Below are 20,738 nucleotides of genomic sequence, written 5' to 3'. Positions count from 1 at the left end.
GCAGGTTTACACAGAAATTGATACACAGGAAAACACAACAATCTGTGCTGTGTGAATACACTGACTTCTGTATAAAAATGGCTCCACACGGCGGGAACCGATCCAGAACTGTGCGATTACCAAAGGACCCATCGACACTTCCATACCCTTGGAACTAAAGACACAGGACTGTAGAGCTCTCCAACTGCGTACATTCCTGTCTGGGGGTGACTTTATGATGTGTAACCCCTATCGCTGCTCTCTGCCCAGAAATCAATCCTGTGCCTTTCTGTGCCTTTAAACTGAGCCCGACGGGGGAGAGAGAAAACACCGAGCGAACTTTTCAAAGCGGTTGTTCAAGGACACAGACACACACTCCTCTGCGTTCTGCTGCGGCAGCGAGAAGAGCGGAGGGAGCGCCCTGCTTGCTTTCCAGCGCGCTTTCGGCTCCTTTTCTCCAGAGGGAGACGGAGAGTTGAAATTTGTTTTCCTGGGACTTGGGCTTTTTCCCTTCTTCTCTTCTGGACTGTTTCAACATCAGAACACAGCGGGAAAATTTTCCACCAAGGCCCTGGAGGACACCAACCCAGCTCCAAGGAGGAGGAGAGAGAGCACACCTACAGAAGGACTCTGAAATCTTCCCAGGTTTCTCTCCACAGCGAGAGGTTTTAGTATTCAGCATTATTATCCTTTTCCTGTGTGTTTGTTAAATAAATAGGTTCTTTTTCTCTTTCACTTTCCTCAGAGAAAAATATTTTTTTGCCAGACCTGGTGGGAGAGGGCTGGTTGTAACCTGCCTTCTGTCAGAGGATATTTTCCTGCAAATTTGTCCAAAGCAGCACACTAAAATAAGTCAGTATTTATTTTGAGGGAAAATGATTTCTAATGGCATTTTGAGGGTCAACAAATACAAAGATAATAATAAGGATAAATACAAAGAAATAAATACAAAGAAATACAAAGAAAATACAAAGAGGTGAAAGAGGACAGGAGCTCAATGGACTGGTCCTTGGCGGTGCCCGGGCAGACCCTGCATGAATTTGGCTGCCTGAATGCAGCTCTTGCCTGGGCCCCAGGGGTGGCCCCCTCTGGGTGTCTCTCCCAGCACCACAGGGATGCTCCTGCCCCTTCCCTGCTGCCCCAGGGTTCTGCAAGCGCCTTCTGGGGCCACCCAGACACCTCCCTGGGCCTCTGGAGGCCCCATGGCACAATGCAGACAGGGATTGAATCAAAGCTTCCTTGGAAGATGGAGGCAGGAGAATATTGCCCACCATCTTCTTTCCAGCTGCCCTCCACACTCCTGCAAATCCTGCTGGGACACTCAGGCTCTCCATTCCGGGCTCTGCAGCTCCCATGCAAACCCATCCATCACTGTGTCCCCTCTCGCATGGATATCAAGGAAATGACACAGCAATATCTAGAAAATGTGAACTTGATTAATTTGACTGCTCTAAAAGTCTACAGCTGGGGGTTGATTGGAAGACTATGGGGTGAGAACCTTATGCCTCCAAAAAGGGTCAAGAGTTTGGAACTGGAACAATCAGGGAAACTTCAGCTTCTGGGGGAAAAGGTGCCCTTCCTCCTCTCTCCCTTTGCTTTATACATCTGAGCTGGAGTCATATGGTTGGAACATCCCCTTGGCTGATTTGGGTCCGCTGGCCTGGCTGTGTCCCCTGCCAGGATCCTGCCCGCTCCCATCCCCTCTGATGGGGGAAGGAATGGCAGAGGGACAGCGCTGCTGGGCAGTAGCCAGAACACCGCTCTGTTACCAGCACCCGTCCAGCTACCAATGCAAAGCACAGCCCTGGAAGGCCCGTGAACTTTCCCTCAGGCAGACCCAACACACGGGACTTGAGCTGCCAGCGGCCCAGGTCACCCTCTGCCAGCCCCGCTCCTTGGACCTTGTGTCCCCACAAGCAGACACAAAGTGTTTCTGCTGCTCCCCCTCCTGCACAAATCCACAGAAAGCTGGGATTTTTCCAAGTCTCGTGTCTCCATTGTGCCGTATTCCCAAAGAAGCAGCAGCCCCTCCCAATGAACACGACAGGTTGCACGGATGCTTGTCAGCTCCACTGCCTGCCTGGAAATCTGGAAACTGCTTCTAAATGCTGCTCCCTTCAGCTCTGGGGCACCGACTGACCCAGAGCTGGGAAACAAATGCCCTGGCTGCTGGCTGACAAGGTGAGTTCCGCCAGAGTCAGAGCTCTGTGGGAAATCTCTATCCACGCCTCTCCTTTGAATAGATCCGCACACAGGGTGCGCAGGGACGTGTCCTGTATGGAAAGGAAGGAGTGTGCCAGCACCATGGCTGACACTTTCCCTCTCCATGTGCGTTCCACAGCCACGGGTACACAGACGTGATGGAAACCCTCGCACAGCCAGAGCCTTCTGTCCCTGCAGAACGGAGCGCGGCGGGTGGGGGTGGTTGGTGGGCAGCGAGTCCCGGACAGCGGGCGAGATCCGGCTCCACAGCTGCCAGGCCCCGCTAAGGCTTAATGCCGCCTCCTCGGCATCAGGAAAGGCCTTCAGCCTCGTCCCTGCCCAGAGGGGCAGCGCTGGCCTGGCTGCACAGCTCGTTTTCCCCACAGGTTGCAGGAGATGAGATCACAATGCTTGCAAACACCGACTGCGAGCCACAGCTCTGGGTGCTCACCATGAACCTCAGCTCTGCCAGCGCTGTCTGGCCCAGGCTCCAGGGGATGCAGTGGGAGCCCGGCTGGGCTCTGCCCTGGGGCCATCCTCCAGGGACAGCTGCACACAGGGAGCATTTGGTTGCCACAAAGAGCCAGGCCATGGCTGCAGGGAGCTGCTCCAGGTGCGGCCTGCACTGCTGTGTGCTGCGCTCTGGGGCTGCTGCTCCCCGCAGAGGGAACTGCACTGGGGTGCCAGAGGAGACAGAGAAGCTCCAGCTTAAGCCTAACTGGGCTGGGTGGCTGGGCTGGGAAGAGTGGCGAGGGTCAAGGGCATGCACAGAGCTCATCCTGCTCTGTGAAGAACGAGGAAAAGGGAGTGGGAACCCAGCAGTGAGCAGAGCTGAGGCCTGGAGAGCAGCTCTGAATGACCCCCAAATCTCACCAGACCTCTGAGACATTGCTGTTCTTCAGCCAGTGACAACATGAGTCCCTAAACCTGGGGCTCACTCGTGGCCAGGGGCATCAAGGAAGGCTACAGTGCAATGGGGACTGCGGTGAGCTGGGAACTCACTGGGGGAAAGAGGGAGCACTTGTGGAGCAAAAGGCAGGTGGGGGAGAAAACTGTTCAGAGAAAGGCTGAGCTTCAGCTTGAGCAAGCTGAAAAATGGCATTGGGGGTCATCCCAGACTGATTTCATTTCAGAAGTTACTGAACAAGTTTGTTATTGGGGAGGTGTCATATTTTCCCCTGGAGGTGCACGCTCTGCAAACTTGAGCTGCACTGCCGAGCTGCTCAAGCACGTCTCTGCTGCAGGTCACGGCGTTTCTTCTTTGGCTTCTCGAGGCCCCGGGGCTGAGCCGCAGCAGAGCCCTGGCGGAGCCCAGAGCAGCCTCAGCATCCCCAGAGCCCGGCTGCAAGGAGAGAAAGCAGAAAGCGCCCGTCAGCTGAAGGCTCCCGTCCCCCTTGTCCCAGCCGCCCGCGGTGCCCAGGCCGTGCTGGCCGTGCTCAGAGCGCTGCCCAAAGCTGCCCAGCATTGCTGCCTCTGGCAGGAGAGCAGGAGGGCAGGACACGTGCCCAGCCTGCAGCCAGCCGTGGCACAGCCACGTCCTCAGCAGCTGCCCAGAGCGGGATGCTGCTGTGCTCACTGCCGTCTCCCAAAAGCCCTTATCCCAGCTGTGCCAAGAGGACGGGCACCCACCTCACACCTCCCGCCGCCAGAAGAAAAGCTGCTCCCAAACGGTGTCCTCAGTCCTTCTCCAAGGGCACGTCCCATCCACGCCACAGCTGCTCCCAAGCACTTCGCCATCCGGACCAGACAGCACCTAGAACGCTTCCTTTGGAAAAACAAACCATAAATCAATGAAAAGAGATTACAGACAAAAACGGAAAACAAAGAAAAAGGTAAAAAATCTTCCCTCTGCTGGGGCCTTGAGGAAGGCCCAAGCCAACCATGCGAGGGAAAAACCCACCCACAGGCCAGGGCAGCCCACGCTTTCTGCCTTCCCCCTGCACTGCCCCCAAAAGTCATGCTGAGCCCAAAGCCAACAAGGGCAGTGGAGCAGCCCAAGCCCTTCCTTGCCTGCAGAGCAAAGCAGCCCATGCACAGCTTCTGGTGTCCAACCTCTGCTCCCACCATGGGGCTTTGTTTGTGTTGGGCTGGCTGCCCCAGCCCCAGCCCCAGGGCGGGCCACGGTGGGTGCTGGGGGCTGTTGGCAGGGCCAGGAGCAGACTCCCAGTTCAAAACCAGCCCAGCCCATCCCCCCAGCCCTGGCAAAAAGCAGCTTGGCAGCCGACTGAAGAATTGGTTGCATCCGCCCCAGCAAAGGGGGGAACCTTTGCTTCCCGGCCAGGCTGTGCAATGCACAAATCTGGGAGCATCCCCCTGCGTGTGGACTCATCTGCAAATTCGCTGTGGAGCCTGGCTTTGGAGAAGGTGCCACAATTGAAGTCCATCTGATCTTCAGCTTGCCAGGTGGAGGAAGAGCTTGTCATCCTTGATGTCACCCTCCATGTCTCCCGCAGCAGCAGCCGCACCTGGCACAGCTTCTCCAGGGGCTCCTTCTTCCCTGGGGCTGGAGCAGGCTGTCAGTGCTCTGCCCAGGGCCCCGGCTGTCGCTGAAGAAGGACAAGCAAAAGCAGCTGGCGTGGGGGCCACCAGTGCTGGGAAGAGCAGCTCAGCTCCAGCAGCAGGGCTGCGCGTGCCCAGCTGAGGAGCCCTGCGCAGCGATTCAGGCAGGACAAAAACTCTGCCTTTCTTTGCTGCTTCTTGCCAAGGCGCGTGTGCAGCTGGAACTTACCGGCTCCCTGGGTCAAAGCGTGCGTGTGGCTCTCTCCCTTCTCCTATGGCACGCGAATATCCTGTATCCAAGGATCACAGGACAGATCTTCTAATGAGGGCCTTTCCGAGGAGAGCACGGATAAACACCGTCGGATGAGATTCTGGCACTCTGCGGAGTGAAAGCAGAAAGCACCAGTCAGTTGCAGAAGGCTCCTGTCCGCTTTGCCCCACTCTTGCCATGGCCAGGCCGTGCTGCGTGTGCTCAGGGCTGTGCCTAAACTTTGCCATCAATTCTTTCTTTTGGAGGAGAGCAGGAGAGCAGGACATTGCCACCTGCTCAGCAGCTGCCAGTGTGGGATGCTCCTGAGCCCGCTGCTGTCTCCCAGCACTGCTATTCCCCCCGTGCTGCTGAGATGAGGATCCACCTGCAGAGAGCCGTTGTGGGAGCGAGAGCCGGCCCCAGGTGCTGTTCCAGCCCCTCCTGAAAGGGTGCTCCCCGCAGACCATCTGGTGCAGCACGATGCCCAGGGACCAGACGGTCGCTGCCTTGCCGTAGTACCAGCCGAACTGGGTCCATTCCGGGGGGCTGTAGGATGGTGTTCCTATGGAATAGAGATGGAGTTCTTCAGGGGGACGCTGCCTGCTCCCAGAGCCTCGCCCCAGCATCCCTGGGCATGCGGGGGCCGCAGCAGCGGCACGCGGCGTGACCCGCTGCCCTCTGGCCAGCACCTGGGACTTGTGTACAAACTGGGGGTTGGAAAAGAAACCGCTGGTGTTGCAAGAGGGCAGCAGAAGCCCTGGCAAGGCCCGAGCATTCCATGCAAAGGAAAAACCCACTTGGTGCTGGGGAAAAACCACGCTTTCATCCTCCCTGCCTGCACTGCCCCAGAAACCATTCTTAAGCCAAGGCAACCACGGGCAGCAGAGCAGTCCGAGCCCTGTCTCGCCTGCACACCAAACGGGCTGGAGCACAGGTTCTGGCCCCCCCTCTCTGCTACCCCCACCCACGGGTGTTTCTGTGGCGCTGGCTGCCCCAGCCCCAGCGCCAGTCCTGGGCAGAGTGGCTGGCGAAGGCTGCCAGCAGGGCTGGAAGATGGCCCCTCAGCCAGCGCCGCTCAAAAGCAGCTCAGCTGAAGACTCCGGCTGCCATGACTGGCAGCAAAAGGGAGAATCCCCACTGCCACAGCCGGCTTGGGCTGTGAGATATTGGGCTGTGAGATATTGGGCCATGAGATGTTGGGCCGTGAGATGTTGGGCTGTGAGATGCCGCTACCAGGAGCCTCCCCCTGCGTGAGCTCACCTGCAAAGCTGGTGTAGGCTGCGGCTTGCAGGTAGGTGCCACAGCCAAAGTCGATGAGTTTGGCCTGCCCGGTGGCCAGGTCAACCAGGATGTTCTCCGGTTTGATGTCCCGGTGCAGGACCCCGCAGCTGGTGCAGTGCCGCACGGCCTCCAGCACCTGGCGGAACAGGTGCCGCGCCACCTCCTCGCACAGGAAGCCCCGTGCCCGAATGAAGCGAAGGAGGTCCTGACACCGCTCCGGGCGCTCCAGCACCATCAGCACGTTGTTGGGGAGCTCCAGCCACTCGTGGAGCTGGACGATGCCAGGGAAGCCAGCGGACACCTTGTCCAGCAGCACGATCTCCAGTGGTGCTCGGGTGCCGTCGGGCTGCGGGAGGAGCACGACCCCCCAAAATCAGCGCGGGGATTGGGCGAGGGGTCCCGGCTGGGCCCGAGGCCACGGGGAGGGGCTGTGGCCGCCGGCGGCTCAGGAGCTCTGTGGGCAGAGCAAAGGGGGTGACACCGGGCTGGGGGGCCCGGGGGAGCACAGAGCTCTGGGGGAGGGGGGACACGACCCCCGGGCCCCTCCCATCACCTGCTTGTGCAGGTAGAAGCCGAGCCCCAGCGCCAGGAAAACGAAGCCCAACACGAAGCCCCCGATCCCTGTCAGCATCTTGGGGGGGCGGGGGGCAGCTTTGATGGGTGGGGGGCAGAAGGATCCGGGAAACGGCGGTGGCTGCCGGGAAGGGACCGGAATGGACTGGGACAGAATGGGATGGACTGGGACAGAATGGGACAGGAGGATACACTGGGACTCAGATCAGGACTGGGCAGGGCCAGATTTGGGACACCAGGGATTATACTGGGATATATTGGGACCACACTGAGGGCTACTGGGAACATGCTGAGGCCCAATGGGTGCTGCTGGGATATACTGGGAGTGATTTGCATCATACTGAGACTGACTAGAATAATTCTGGGAGTGACTGGAACCACAGTGGTGGCAAAAGGGCGCAATTGGAAAGATGCAGGGGGCAACTGGGATCATCCTGGGAGCAGCATGTGCATGCTGGGGTCATACTGGGATCATACTGGGAGTGACAGGGTCATGTTGCAGTGACTGGCATAGTTCTGGGAGTATCTGGAAGTGACTGGGATCATACTGGGGGTGACAGGAATCAAACCAGACTCACACGGGGAAGTTACCTGGAATCATAAGAGGGGGTGACTGGACTCATACTGGGATCATGCTTAGAGCAACTGGGACCATGATGGGGGCAAAAGGCATCATAGAGAGACTGACTGGGAGTGACTGGGTTCATACTGGAAGTGACTGGGGCTGTACCTGACTCCTACTGGGAGGGACTGAGAGTGAAAGGAACCACGCTGGGCATGACTGGGAACAACTGGGACCATGTTGGGGGCAACTGGGATCTTATTGGGAATGACTGGGAACATAAAAGCTTGAGTGGAGTTTTTATCCCGTGGCATTCCCGGGGAGCAGCGGCAGCTCCGCGCCCCCAGCCCGGGGGGTGGGAGCAGGGGAACCGCTGGCAGCACCTTCGGGGCACAGCCGAGGGCTGGGGGGCTCCTCCCCCACTTCATTTGCTCTGCCCAATTCAAATCATCCCCTCCCATTCAAATCCCCTCCATTCACATTTTCTCCCCACCATTAAAGTTTCCTTGCCCCAATTCAACTTTTCTCCCCAGTTAAGCCCTGAGGCCCCTCCCCGTCCCCGGCTCCTCCTGGCAGGACCCGGCTGGGACCTTCTGGAAACAGCAGCGGGAAGAGTTCCAAAATTCCTCATTACTTCCATCGATTTCCTTGGTTTCTGGGGCATTTTCCTGCGGCTGCTCCGGGCCATGGCTGAGGGGTCCCCTCGGGCTCCAGCCCCTTTCCAGCCCCTTTTTCCAGCTCTTTTCTTCAGCTGACCCAAACCTGTGGACTTTGGGGGGCGGGAAGAGTCGCTCTGCTCGGGGGGTCCCCGTGGTGCCCCAGGGAGGCCCCGAGGCCGCAGCGCGGTTCCCTCGGGCCCCTTGGAGCGTTTGGAATCTCCAACTCTCAGCAATCGCTGTCCGTGGCATTCAGTCCCCTGTTGGAGAGGATGAAAGTTTGGTAAGAAAGTTTCACAGATATGTAGGCTTGGCAGAAAGATCTCTGAATGTAGAAACTGAGGGTGAGATAGAAATGAAAGCAAGTTTTGATGTAGAGAAAAGGTGTTTTGCTGAACCAGTGATCATTGAATAACTGAGAAGGCAAAGGTTGGAGATGAGCTGGAAGGAGATTTTTATGATTAGAACAAAGGTATGTGACAACAAACAAAGACGTGTTTTTCACCAAGTAAATAAGTCTCAAGAAGAGCATAAGTAAATAGAAAACATGTTTTTACCAAAAAGAGAGAGCTATCACCGGCAAACAAATGTCGATGTGGCAGGTGGAAGAAAGGTCTGAGAACTTTCCATTGTAAGCTTTAATTGTAACTTGCTTACTCTTGTGATTGGATAATAATGACTATAATATGGTAATGGTAGTAGCTATTTGGCTATAGCCAAATGTAAAAGTATTGTGTATGGTGCTTATTGGTTGATATGTATTAAGATACTCTGCAAAGAAAGGTTTAAAATGCTTTGTAACTTGAACAGAAAGCTATTACCACAGGCCTAGGCCCTAGGGTGTATCACCGTGTCCCGCAGCCATAGGGAAGAGGAGGAGAGAAGGTCCAGCAGGCAGGAATTGTGCAGCAAGATTGATTTATTTAATTATTTTACAAACTCTTTTATAGACTTTTTTCTTCAGAGTCTAATTGGACAAAGGATCAGCCTCCCCTTGGGGATTGGCTAAAATCCTAAAACATCCATTGTCAAAATATTTTTCTACTGTACCATAAACAAGACTTTTCAAGGTTGCAGGTAGTTTGGTTGTTTGCATTCCCTGCCACCTCTTCTGTGAGAGAGAAAAGTCTCTCACGGACTTAGAAAATAGCAAGAAAATCCTTGCTAGCAGCATTTTTGTATCTACAATTCCCCCTTTTTGTTTGATAAGAGAACAACTCTACTATTAATCCTAAATAGAAATTTACATCAGTTATTAATTCTAAATATGTCCTTAAGGCTTTAACAATCTGACTCCATAAAAAGAAATTTAAAGTTCAGTCTCTGCTTGTGGGAGGACCATCCCAGTCTCTGCTTGTAGAAGGACCATCTGCCTGATGGTTGACATCCTGGTCATCATCAGAAGAGTCATTAGGCTGATGATCTACATTCTGGTGGCCATTTGGATGGTTGGCGTTCTGGTCATCATTTGGAGGTTGCCTGTTCTGCCTCTGGTGCCGTAGGTCAGGGCGAACGCATTTTGCAGGTAGCCACCGTACCCCAGTATCTGTGGAAACGCAAGCATACCCACGACTCCAAACGATAAGCTCATGCAGCCTTCCCACTGGTTAGTGAGTAAATTCCGCACCCAGACTTTTGCCCAGGGCAGTTGTGTCTCGCCTGAAGACTGCAGTGAGAGAAAATGATTCAGAATAACAGGATTATTTGAATTTTGTGGTACTGTAAGGTGATTAATTGTATACGAGCTTTTGCTAGTCGGCTTCAGTCCCGGGCTGGGCCTGGGCTGGCGGCAGCGAGCCCGACAGAAACCAACGCCCGCGGGGCCACCGGGGCTCAGAGCCGTGCAAGGGACGCTTTGGTTTGCAGGGACGGAAGGGCCTGGGCTCCTCCCCTGCCCCGTTTGACTTGGGTTAGGATTCAATATTTTGGCTGACGTGGGAGGGGAAAAAGGCGTGGTTTTTCTCCAGCACTGGGCGGGTTTTTGCCTCGCCTGGAGCACTTGGGCCTTCCCCGGGCCCCCTCTGCCCTCTTGCAGAACCAGTGGCATTTCCCACCCCACGCGGTTTGTAAACAAGAGTCGGCTGCAGTCGAGAAGGCTCCAGGCGCCTCCTTCCAGGCTGACTCTGCCGATGCTGAGGCTGCTCTGGGCTCTGCCGGGGCTCTGCTGGGGCTCAGCTCTGGGCAAGGCTGGGCCCGCTCTCCCCTCGCATTGCTCCGGGCAGCTGAGACACGGGGGAACAAGGAAGGGTCACGTCAAGGAACTTGAGGTTTAACAGAGCTTTTATTCAAAAAACTGCCATAACTACCAGGCTGTCCTAACCACCATAACTAACTAGCAGTGCTAACTACCGTAACTAACCACTTGTCCTAACTACTATAACAAAAAGCTGGCCCCAGGTGCTTCAGGTCCTCCGCTGCTCCCTCAATTGCTTTGCTGCAGCGATCAGAGGGCTCAGGCTGGAGAGAGGCTTGGCTGATGATAAAAATGGGTGCTGCCCAAAGGATGAAAAAGAAAGAAATCAACTGTTACTTTCCCAAGTCAAGCTCCTCACAGGCTCTGTTGCAACAGGACAAAGGGGAATGGTTTGAAACTCAGGAGAGGGAAGCAGGCTCAGATTAGATCTGAGGCAGAATTTTTTTATCAGAAGAGTGGGGAAACACTGGCAGAGGGTGCCCAGAGATGTGGGAGGTGCCTCCTCCCTGGAAACATCCAGGCTCAGGTCAGGCAGGGCTCGGAGCCACCTGATCTGCTTGAAGATGTCCCTGCTCCTTGCGGGGCACCTGGTCCAGACGACCTGCAAAGGACCCTGCCAAGCCAAACCAGGCAAGGATTCTGCTGGCTTTGCATGTGAAAAGCAGCGAGACTGGAGACTATTGGAGGGGGCCCCACGAGAAAACCCCTCCCTCGCGCTGCTCTTTCCCCTGCAGCCGCTTCGCATCCACCTGCAGCAGCTCCTGGGCAGACCAGCGCCGCTCCTCGTCCGGCTCCAGGCTGCACTCCAGGAAGTCCCGCAGCAGAGCCGACAGGCGCCTGGGCTCCTGCAGCTGCGGGGTCCCGTTCTGCCGGATCAGACAGCGAGCCTGCGCGGAAAGCAAACACTTCTGAAAAAGCTCTGCCAGCTTCCTTCACACCCACGAGTGCTCACAGCGACCCCGGTTTCTCAGCCCCAGTCTCCAGGGACACTTTCCACCCTGGCAGAGATGCTGCTCAGAGCTCATTTTTCTATGCCAACCAAAAAAGCCAAACGCTGCTGCAGCCACAGCCATTCCAACACCCAGATGATGTTGCCTTGAGAGCCAACGTCATTGGCTGACTTTGTTAGTTGGAACCTCCATCAGAAATAGCCCATTTTGCTTCTCCAAATACGGACACCAGCTTTACAGGCCATTTGCAAGAGTCTGCCTGTGGTATTTCCAAGGATTCTTACATCAAATGCATCCCTGCAGTGCCACTGACACTCAAGTAAATGCATTCAAGATGTTCCATCCCAGAAACTGCCAGGCAAGGAACCCGAGGTTTGGGTTGCTGAAAGCTCAGCCTTGGTGACATGGAGAAAGTAGCTTGGGCGAGGAAAGAAATATGTTAGACTATGGGGATGTTAAACAATCATCTGCATGTTTTAGACAAGTTTCCCAGTGAGAAGAGTCAGGGGGAGTTCATCTCGCAGAACCTCTTTCAGAAACTCCTTCAGAAAACTTGTTGGTTTTGGGGTTTTGGGGTTGGTCTGGGGTTTTCTGCAAGATAAGATTAGAGCTGATGCTCTGGCTTCATGTTTTCAGGTCATCCTCACAGACAGAAGAGCTGCAACAACTTAAAACTCAAAGCAAATTCTGGAGACTGCAGAATATTCGTCGGTGCTCAGGCTCAAATCCTCTGGGAATTCCCTTCCCGATGGGCAGAGCCCTCCGGCTGCTCCTCCCAGGGCGGGGTCCCTCTGTGCTCACAGGCCTCTGCAAACTCTGGGAAATTTGCCTCTTACCATGGCCGCCGTGTGCTCGAAGTAAGGAGGTTCTCCTTCCACCATCTCGATGGTCACAATGCCCAAGGACCAGATGTCCACCTTGGGGCCATAAGGAGAACTGGTCACAACCTCTGGGGCCATCCAGTGAGCAGTGCCCACCATGGAGCTGCACTGCTCCTGCTCAGGGCTCAGCTGAGCGCAGAGGCCAAAATCAGCTGAGGACAGAAACAAACACTGTCAAAGGCAGCTGGAATGAGGAAACCAAGCACAAAGATTGCCCACTCTCAGTCTGAGAATGCAGGGCTGAATCCAGCTGGAAAAGTCCGCAGGGCTGTAGCCAAGGCAAGATGGAAGTGGACCCTTAAAGGAACCCTCAGCTTTCATGCAGTGGCTTTTAGTGATTCCCTCGAAGCTTCAGATTCCAACTCCCACCCCTCTGCAAGAGCCACACCCAGAGCAAAGCCACTGCTGACACCCTGCTCCTCTCCTGAGCTCTCTGCATGGGGCAGCCGCTCTCAGCTGGCAGCAGGGGCCGGGCACCGCCACCAGCAGCACTTGTGGGGCTCTGGCCGTCACTGGGAAGCAGCCCCACACCCGCAGCCCGGGAGCGCCGTGCCTGACCAGGAACACCCACCCAGCTTGACAGAGCCGTCCGTTGCCAGAAGGATGTTGGAGCTCTTCAGATCTCTGTGGATCACCCGGTTTGAGTGAAGGAAATCCAGGCCCTGCAGACACTGAGAGAGAGCAAGAAACACGAGGGTGGAAATCCATGGCCGGAATACACAATCACACAAGAAAGGACAGTTTAGAATTCTGCCAGCAGCAGCTTTGCTGTGCCAGGCCAGGAGTGCAGTGCAGACAAGCTCCGGGCAAATGGTTCAAGGCAAAGCTGAGAACAGCAAATCAAATCAAAAAAGACAGAGAGTCCCACAAAGAGCAGGAAAGAGGACAAGAGCAGAGTGGAAGTGCAGTGACACTGGCAGGCCGTTCACTTCAGAGGCTCTTTCTTCTCCAGCTCATAAAAACAACACAGAAACAAAGCTCTGAGCATGGAGCCACTCCTGTTCTCAGGCCCTGCTTGGAAGGAGCATTGTGTCCAAGCCTTGGGAAGCACATTTCACCCTGGGATGGCATCAGAAGGACCAGGAGGTTGTGGAAAATTAAAGGACTCAAAGTGCTCTTGGCAAAGAGATGGCCAAGGAAAAGTGGGGAAACAGAGAACAAAGGAAATAAAACTTCACAGAGGCATGAATATCGGATGTTATACAAAGTGGGGGTGCACATTAAGGGGCACATGCAGCAGGCGCATCGGGAAGTCTGTACCTTCCAAGGACCTCAGCCACTGGGGAAAGGGACACGGAGATGCGGCCGGGGAAATCGGCATAAAAAGGAGGCTGCGTCCTCCAACACTTGGACAGAGCCCACGGGAAATGCCCCGTGGCCTCTCCCTTGGTCCAGGAATAAAGTTCCTTTTACAGGACTCCTCCGGCTCCTCTGGGGACACAAACCTCTGGCCACGGGAACTTTCCCGCACACTCCCGCCGACGGGGCAGCCACCTCTGTCCTACCCACAGCAGCCGGGACGAGCCAGCGCTGCTCCGGCACCGGCTCCTGCCGAGGCAGCAGCGGCAAGGAGAGCGCGGGCAGCCGCTCCCGCAGCGCCCTCACGCCAGGGCGAACACGGCGCCCACACGGCACAACGAACCCGCCCCAGCCCCCTGCCGCCCCCTCCGCCCGCAGCCAGCGCCGAGCCCCGCCAGAACCGAGCGCGGCTCCCACCTGCGCTGGGGCCGCCTCCGAGCTCCGCCGCCGCCTCACCGGGCTCCGGCCGCCGCCGCCGCTCCCGGGCCCGCACAGACGCTCCGCCAATGGCGCCTCTGCTGCGCCACGGCCGCCCTGCCGGCGGCTCCGGGCCCGGGCTGCTCCCCGCTCCGACCAATCAGCGCGCCAGAACCACGACTGACGGCAGCACCGCCCAATCGCAGCGAGGGGCGGGCTCTGCACACGGCCCAGCCTCGCCCCGCGCTCCCAGCGCCCCCCGGGCTGCGTGAGGGGAAAGCCGCAGCTGAGGAACAGCCCTGGAACGGGCCCGGCGCGAGCCGCCATTCAGCTGGGAAGGGAAACAAAGCTCTCCGCTGCTCCCGGCCCGACTTGCCCAGCCCTGCGTGTTGGCTGCCTCCGGCTCCTTGGGAAGCCCTGCAGCCTCGCTACTCCCGCCCCTAATTCGGAGCATCAGTGCATGGCTTTGATTTCGTTGTTCAGGCTTGGCTATGGGCTGTCCTGGTCTGCTGCATTTTCTGGGTTCCTCTTGGATGCTTTGAGCAACAGGCTGTGCCCCGGGAGGATCCTTTGTGCTCCTTTGTGACAGAGGAGAACCTTCCAGGCGGTTCTTGCGGGAGCTGCTGCTGTGATGTCACGGGAACGCTGCCGCGTCCTCGCCGTGTTCCCGTTGCTGTGGGCACGGAGCCCTCAGTGTCCAGAGCGGCTCTGGGCGCCCGCTGGTTGCCGGAGGATCCTCCTGCCCGAGGCATTCTCAGCAGCCAGCCCAGCCCCTGCCGGGTGTCCTTCTGTGCTTGCAGGGGTACAGTCTGCCACGTGTGCAGCACGGCCAAAATGATCCAGCAAGCGGTTGCTGCAGTTTGCACTCTGTACTCTGTGGCTTATTCGGGGTATTTTTTAGCCCACTTGGCACGTAAGTCGAGGTTTTCCCTGGCTGCAGCGGCGGTGCCTTCGGGCTTGCTGTGTGCTTTCTGTTCTCCCACTGGAACTGAGCTGCCTTTGTAACCAAATTGCCATTAAGACACCGCTGGTTTGGGAGAGCTCCTGCCAGCAGCTGCAGCTGAAAAAGGGGGTGTCTGCAGCCAGCGGGGCGTGCACAGCATTTGCAATGGAGCCGGGGGGGTTCTGTTCCCTCAAGCGCAGAGTCTGTGCCAGCGGAGCCTGGAACTCCCTGCGTTGGCTGCTGTAGCCAAGGGCTGACACAGCCCAGGATTCTGTGCTGTTCTCTTGCTTGCTGTGCGAAGGGACTGTGGCTCCTGGAGGGATGTTGTGGAAGCAAAATGCTCTCTCGGGGTGTCCTTGCTCCGTGGGAGTTCCCACCACGGGCAGGTTTTTCCTAACAGCATCTGGTTCGTGTTGCCTGTCCCGTTGCAGGGCACCTCACGCGTGGATCCCGAGCAGCTCCTCCTTCGGTGAGTGGGAAAGGAACCTTTGGTGGTCGGAATTGTGCAGAGAGTTGTGAGCTTGGCGTGTGGCAGTCGAGCGCCAGCCTGGGAGGCTGAAGGAAAGTTCCTTCCAGTGTCTTTGCAGCAGCAGCAGCAGCAGCAAAGGGATCCCTGTCACTTTTCTCCTTCTCTGCTGAAGAGCTTTTGAAGAGCTGTAGGTCTGGTTTTGCAGGCAGAAGATTGCTTGCTGGCCTTAGCCACGGTGGAATATGGAATGCCCAGCAATAAGTGGCAATGTCGACTTTAGCCCATTCCTAGTTTGAACAGCTCCGAATCCCATTTCTGCTTACTGCAGCTAGATGTGTAGCTGAGGATAAATAAGGCGATAACTGAGATAGAACTTCCTGTCCCTCACGCTACCATCTGTCCACAGGGCACAAAAGCAGCATCAGCTCCTCCTCTGGCTCCCTGTGCTTCCAAAGAGGAGGCCAAAGAGGAGGAAGACAGCAGTGAACTTCCTGCTGTTCTGGGGGATGATGGTGAACTTCCCTCCGTCCCGGGAGACCACAGTGAACCTCCCTCTGTCCCGGGAGATGAGGGCAAACATCCCACGGTTTGGGAATACAACAGTGAAGCTCCTGTGGTGTGGGACGAGGACAGTGAGGCTCCAGTGGCATGGGACAAGGACGACGGACATCTCCCAGCGTGGGATGAGAACAGAGGACATCGTGGGACTTGGAAAGAGGAGGGTGCAATTCTCCCGGCATGGGAAGAGGACGGCAAACGTGCCGTGGCTATGGAAGAAGACCAGGAACCTGCTGCATTTTGGGAAGAGGACGGGGATCCTCCCTCTGGTTGGGAAGAGGACACTGAACCTCCCTCTGCTGCGGGATCCTGGGCTGAACATTCTGACAGCAGCACAGCCCTGCAGCCAGAGGGCAGAGAGGAGTGGTGCCTGATGCAGCTGAGTACGTCTGCTGTGCTGCTGTGTGCCAGAGCAGGGTGCTGCGTGTGTGTCTCAGCATCAGCTGCACCCAGGCTTGCTGTGCAGCTGAATGTCACAGAGTCATTTATTGTCCTTGCCCAGCTGAGAGCAAGGGGCTCCCGGCCCCAGGGAGTGGGGCTGCATTTTGGCCCTGCTGCAAGGCGGGGTCTCCATCTGGGAGGGAGCGTCTTCCATGTGGTTTCTTTCAGGGAGCACCGTGAGCGTGGGGGAGCCTGCCGAGAAATACCTGGAACTGGAGCAGGTTGGCCAAGGGTAAGTGCACGGCAGTTACTTCTGCACAAGCAGGGGCCAGGTATTTGCTGGTGCAGGATCAAGTGAGAAGCCAGGCAAGCTGCAAACAGCTTCAGACACTGGGCCACGATCCTGCTGTCTCTCAGTCCTGATCAGAATTGGTAATTGTGGTCAGAATGCACCGTCAGAGGCCCCTGAGGCCGGCAGTGTCCTGCCTGCAGCAAGGAGCAGGACCTGGAAGATCTTCTGTCCCTGGAATTTGATTGCCTGAAAGAGCAGCTCACCATCTGGTGCCTGTCAGAAAACAGTTCTCAAGAAGATTCCTTTCAAATATTTTGCTTCCAAAAATATCCACTGCTCAGGATTATCAACCTAACAGTTTAGAAACAGAAACCAGAGATGAACTAATAAGTGCCCTTTTCAGCACAGGTAGTAAACCCTGTACATTCAGTAACAGACACAGAGCTGCTGCACTCGAGGGGAAAATGCATCAGCTGCCTTATGGCAGGGCCCTTGTGGATCCTGCAGCTCATAGGCAGGAAATGGAAAAGGATGAAATACATTCTTCTCCAGTTCTTTAGACACCTGCTCCCACCCTAGGTTTTGGACTCAAGTAATTCAGTGTGGACATTTGGGATTTGCTCCAGCCCTTTTCCTTCATGTTGGGCCTCAGTTTTCTCTTGCACACCTTGTGTGGCACAGGGCTGGTGGCTGCTGTGCTGCTGTTTGAAGGGTCGATGCACCCAGGTGTTTTGTAAACGCTGCAGGCAGCAGAGATCTCCTGTCTGGGCTGGCTTTCACTCCCAGGGCCTAAAGCGCTGCTTCTTTCTTCTCTGCTGTTCTGTCTCCAGGGCTTTCGGAACCGTTTATAAAGGACTCGACAGGGCCACTGGAGGAGAGGTCAGTGTCACCACGCCCAGCGCGTCGGGCAGCTCTCGAGGGCTTTCCCCTCTGCTGGGAGCTGTGGCTGCAGCTTTGGGGGGCCAGCAGAGCTTTCCTGCACAGGCTGTTCCTCTGAAGGCACAGCAGTGTCAGCCTGCAGAGCACGGCTGGGACAGACTTGAGCCTTCTGAAGTGCCCAAAGGAATGCAAGGAGGGCAGCGGTGTCTGTCAGAGCAGGACACGCTGGCTTGGTCTTCATATCTGAAAACATCAGTGCATCAGCTGGTGGAGGCTGAGGCCTAATTTATCTTCATCCCAGCCTCGGACAGGAACACTGTTTAGCAGTTTTTCCATACTGCGTTTCATCTTCAAAGGATACCTCAAGACCTAATTAAGGAGTGATCCTTCTTGGGATCAGTTTGGGGTTTTAGTCCTACTGCAGCTGTTCCCAGAGAGAGGGAGAGGAATGAGAAGATGGATGTGCAGAGCAAAGCTCTCTCCTAAACCCTGCAGCTGTGTTTGGGTCTGGTGTCAGTGACAGCCCATGACAGGGATCATCTGAGCAATGTTTGTGCGTGTTTGCTCTGTTGTGCAATCCCAAACAGAGCAGTTGCGTTTGAAATCATGACCAAATCCCACAGGACTGCTAAAGGGTTCCCGGCTGTTTTGCTCTGTTTTCACAGAACCAGAATTACTTCCTGCTTGCAAAATGTGTTTGAATGATAATGAGAGTGGTGGTAAACTAAGGCCATTTGAGAAGACTGCAGGTGCAGAGAATGCTGTGAGAGCTTTGAGGCTGGGAGCTGAGGGCCCATTTCTGCAGAGCTTCCAAGGCCAAATGTCTCTGGCCCTGTGTCCTGTAAGCGGCCCCGCAGCGAGCAGAGAAATGGGCTGTGGGAATGTCACTTGCTGAGCCCGGGTGTCCCATCCCAAGGCAGTTTGGCACAGCCCGGCTCCGTCGCTCCACAAAGACTCGCTCCGTGTTTGCTGCGGCCTCCTGCCCCAGACTCCTGCAGTTCAAGGGCTGCAATGTCCTTTCAGGTGGCCATAAAGAAAATGAGTCTCAGAGGGCAGAACGGGGAACGAGCTGTGAATGAGATTCTGGTCCTGAAGGACAAGAAGAACCCCAACATTGTCAGCTCTTTGGACAGGTGAGTGCTTCAGCTCTTATCCCGTGCACGGGCCCTGCGTTAATCTCTCCTGGCATCCGCAGTCTGTAGCCTGTTTTGAAAAAGCCTCACCCAGCCGTAGCTTTCCAAAACAACAGCCTGTCAGTTCATTCCCTCCGTGTGCTTTTGTTGCTTTGGTTTGGTTTTTCCTTCAAGCTGACCCAATTTTCTGGGTCTTACGACAAGTGCTGATAAACCCTGTCAGAAATTATTTCCCTTGGCTTCTCCTTCCCAACTCTTTTCCATTGCTGCAGATACCAGGAAGACCAGGTTCTTGTTTCCAGAAACACCTCGTGTACCCATTTTGCAATGGCCTTGCCTGTTTCTGAAGGGACTTTCTGCAAGGTTTTCCAAACACATGACCACTTTTGTCCTAAGTGCCGCACGGCCTCCTGCCCTGGATAACTCTGGAAGTTGTGTTGCCTTGTTCTGGAGGGAACGGTGAAACTGCTGAGTTCAGATGCTGAACCAGCTGGGGGCAAGTGTTGTGGTTCCACATTGATCTGGGCTGTTGCTAAACTGCATTTTTCACTTGCTTGCCATCTAAGGCCTCTCCTTTCCCACAGGCGTCTCCTTCTCCTTTAGACTGTGCAGATCCTAAGGACTGTGCAGCCTGGCAGGAATGTCTCTGCATCGGATTCTGTCCTCATTTACAAGTGACCTGGAAACAAAACTCCACTCAAGGCATTTCCATGGGCGAATCGAGCAGTGCACGTTCATCTCCACGCCATTGTTTGCCTCTTCCAGCTTCCTTGTTGATGAAGATCTCTGGCTGGTGATGGAATACATGGATGGAGGAACTTTGAAGGACATTGTCAGACAGACACGCATGGCTGAAGGAGAGATGGCAGCTGTCAGTCGGGAGGTGAGGGATCCTGCTCGTGCTTCCCATGGCTTGGACACAATGCTCCTTCCAAGCAGGGCCTGAGAACAGGAGTGGCTCCATGCTCAGAGCTTTGTTTCTGTGTTGTTTTTATGAGCTGCAGAAGAAAGAGCCTCTGAAGTGAACAGCCTGCCAGTGTCACTGCACTTCCACTCTGCTCTTGTCCTCTTTCCTGCTGTTCTGGGACTCTCTGTCTTTTTTGATTTGATTTGCTGTTCTCAGCTTTGCCTTGAACCATTTGCCTGGAGCTTGTCTGCACTGCACTCCTGGCCTAGCACAGCAAAGCTGCTGCTGGCAGAATTCTAAACTGTCCTTTCTTGTGTGATTGTGTATTCCGGCCATGGATTTCCACCCTCGTGTTTCTTGCTCTGTCTCAGTGTCTGCAGGGCCTGGATTTCCTCCACTCAAACCGGGTGATCCACAGAGATCTGAAGAGCTCCAACATCCTTCTGGCAACGGACGGCTCTGTCAAGCTGGGTGGGTGTTCCTGGTCAGGCACGGCGCTCCCGGGCTGCGGGTGTGGGGCTGCTTCCCAGTGACGGCCAGAGCCCCACAAGTGCTGCTGGTGGCGGTGCCCGGCCCCTGCTGCCAGCTGAGAGCGGCTGCCCCATGCAGAGAGCTCAGGAGAGGAGCAGGGTGTCAGCAGTGGCTTTGCTCTGGGTGTGACCCTTCCAGAGGGGCAGGAATTGGAATCTGAAGCTTCAAGGGAATCACTAAAAGCCACTGCATGAAAGCTGAGGGTTCCTTTAAGGGTCCACTTCCATCTTGCCTTGGCTACAGCCCTGCGGACTTTTCCAGCTGGATTCAGCAGTGCATTCTCAGACTGAGAGTGGGCAATCTTTGTGCTTGGTTTCCTCATTCCAGCTGCCTTAGACAGTGTTTGTTTCTGTCCTCAGCTGATTTTGGCCTCTGCGCTCAGCTGAGCCCTGAGCAGGAGCAGTGCAGCTCCATGGTGGGCACTGCTCACTGGATGGCCCCAGAGGTTGTGACCAGTTCTCCTTATGGCCCCAAGGTGGACATCTGGTCCTTGGGCATTGTGACCATCGAGATGGTGGAAGGAGAACCTCCTTACTTCGAGCACACGGCGGCCATGGTAAGAGGCAAATTTCCCAGAGTTTGCAGAGGCCTGTGAGCACAGAGGGACCCGCCCTGGGAGGAGCAGCCAGAGGGCTCTGCCCATCGGGAAGGGAATGCCCAGAGGATTCGAGCCTGAGCACAGACGAATATTCTGCAGTCTCCAGAATTTGCTTTGGGTTTTAAGTTGTTGCAGCTCTTCCGTCTGTGAGGATGACCTGAAAACATGAAGCCAGAGCATCAGCTCTAATCTTATCTTGCAGAAAACCCCAGACCAACCCCAAAACCCCACACCCAAACCCAACAAGTTTTCTGAAGGAGTTTCTGAAAGAGGTTCTGCGAGATGAACTCCCCCTGACTCTTCT

The 20,738-nt window shown here is 55.7% G+C and overlaps 2 protein-coding genes across 2 annotated transcripts in view; both read right to left on the bottom strand.

The window, feature by feature from the left end:
• Nucleotides 1-20,738, bottom strand: part of LOC138101927 (uncharacterized) — a 958,962-nt gene that overhangs the window by 134,466 nt on the left and 803,758 nt on the right.
• Nucleotides 10,719-12,168, bottom strand: LOC138101902 (serine/threonine-protein kinase PAK 1-like). The gene is made up of 2 exons (XM_068999658.1): nucleotides 11,983-12,168; nucleotides 10,719-11,083 (listed from the first exon to the last, which is right to left on the bottom strand). Exons 1-2 carry the CDS (start codon nucleotides 12,124-12,126, stop codon nucleotides 10,874-10,876), a joined length of 354 nt encoding a protein of 117 aa, XP_068855759.1. The 5' UTR covers nucleotides 12,127-12,168; the 3' UTR covers nucleotides 10,719-10,873.

Source organism: Aphelocoma coerulescens, unplaced genomic scaffold (assembly GCF_041296385.1).
Source record: "Aphelocoma coerulescens isolate FSJ_1873_10779 unplaced genomic scaffold, UR_Acoe_1.0 HiC_scaffold_56, whole genome shotgun sequence".
In the NCBI taxonomy this organism is placed as follows: Eukaryota; Metazoa; Chordata; class Aves; order Passeriformes; family Corvidae; genus Aphelocoma; species Aphelocoma coerulescens.
Note: the sequence above shows the minus strand (reverse complement) of the source record. Positions and strands in the feature narration are given on the sequence as shown.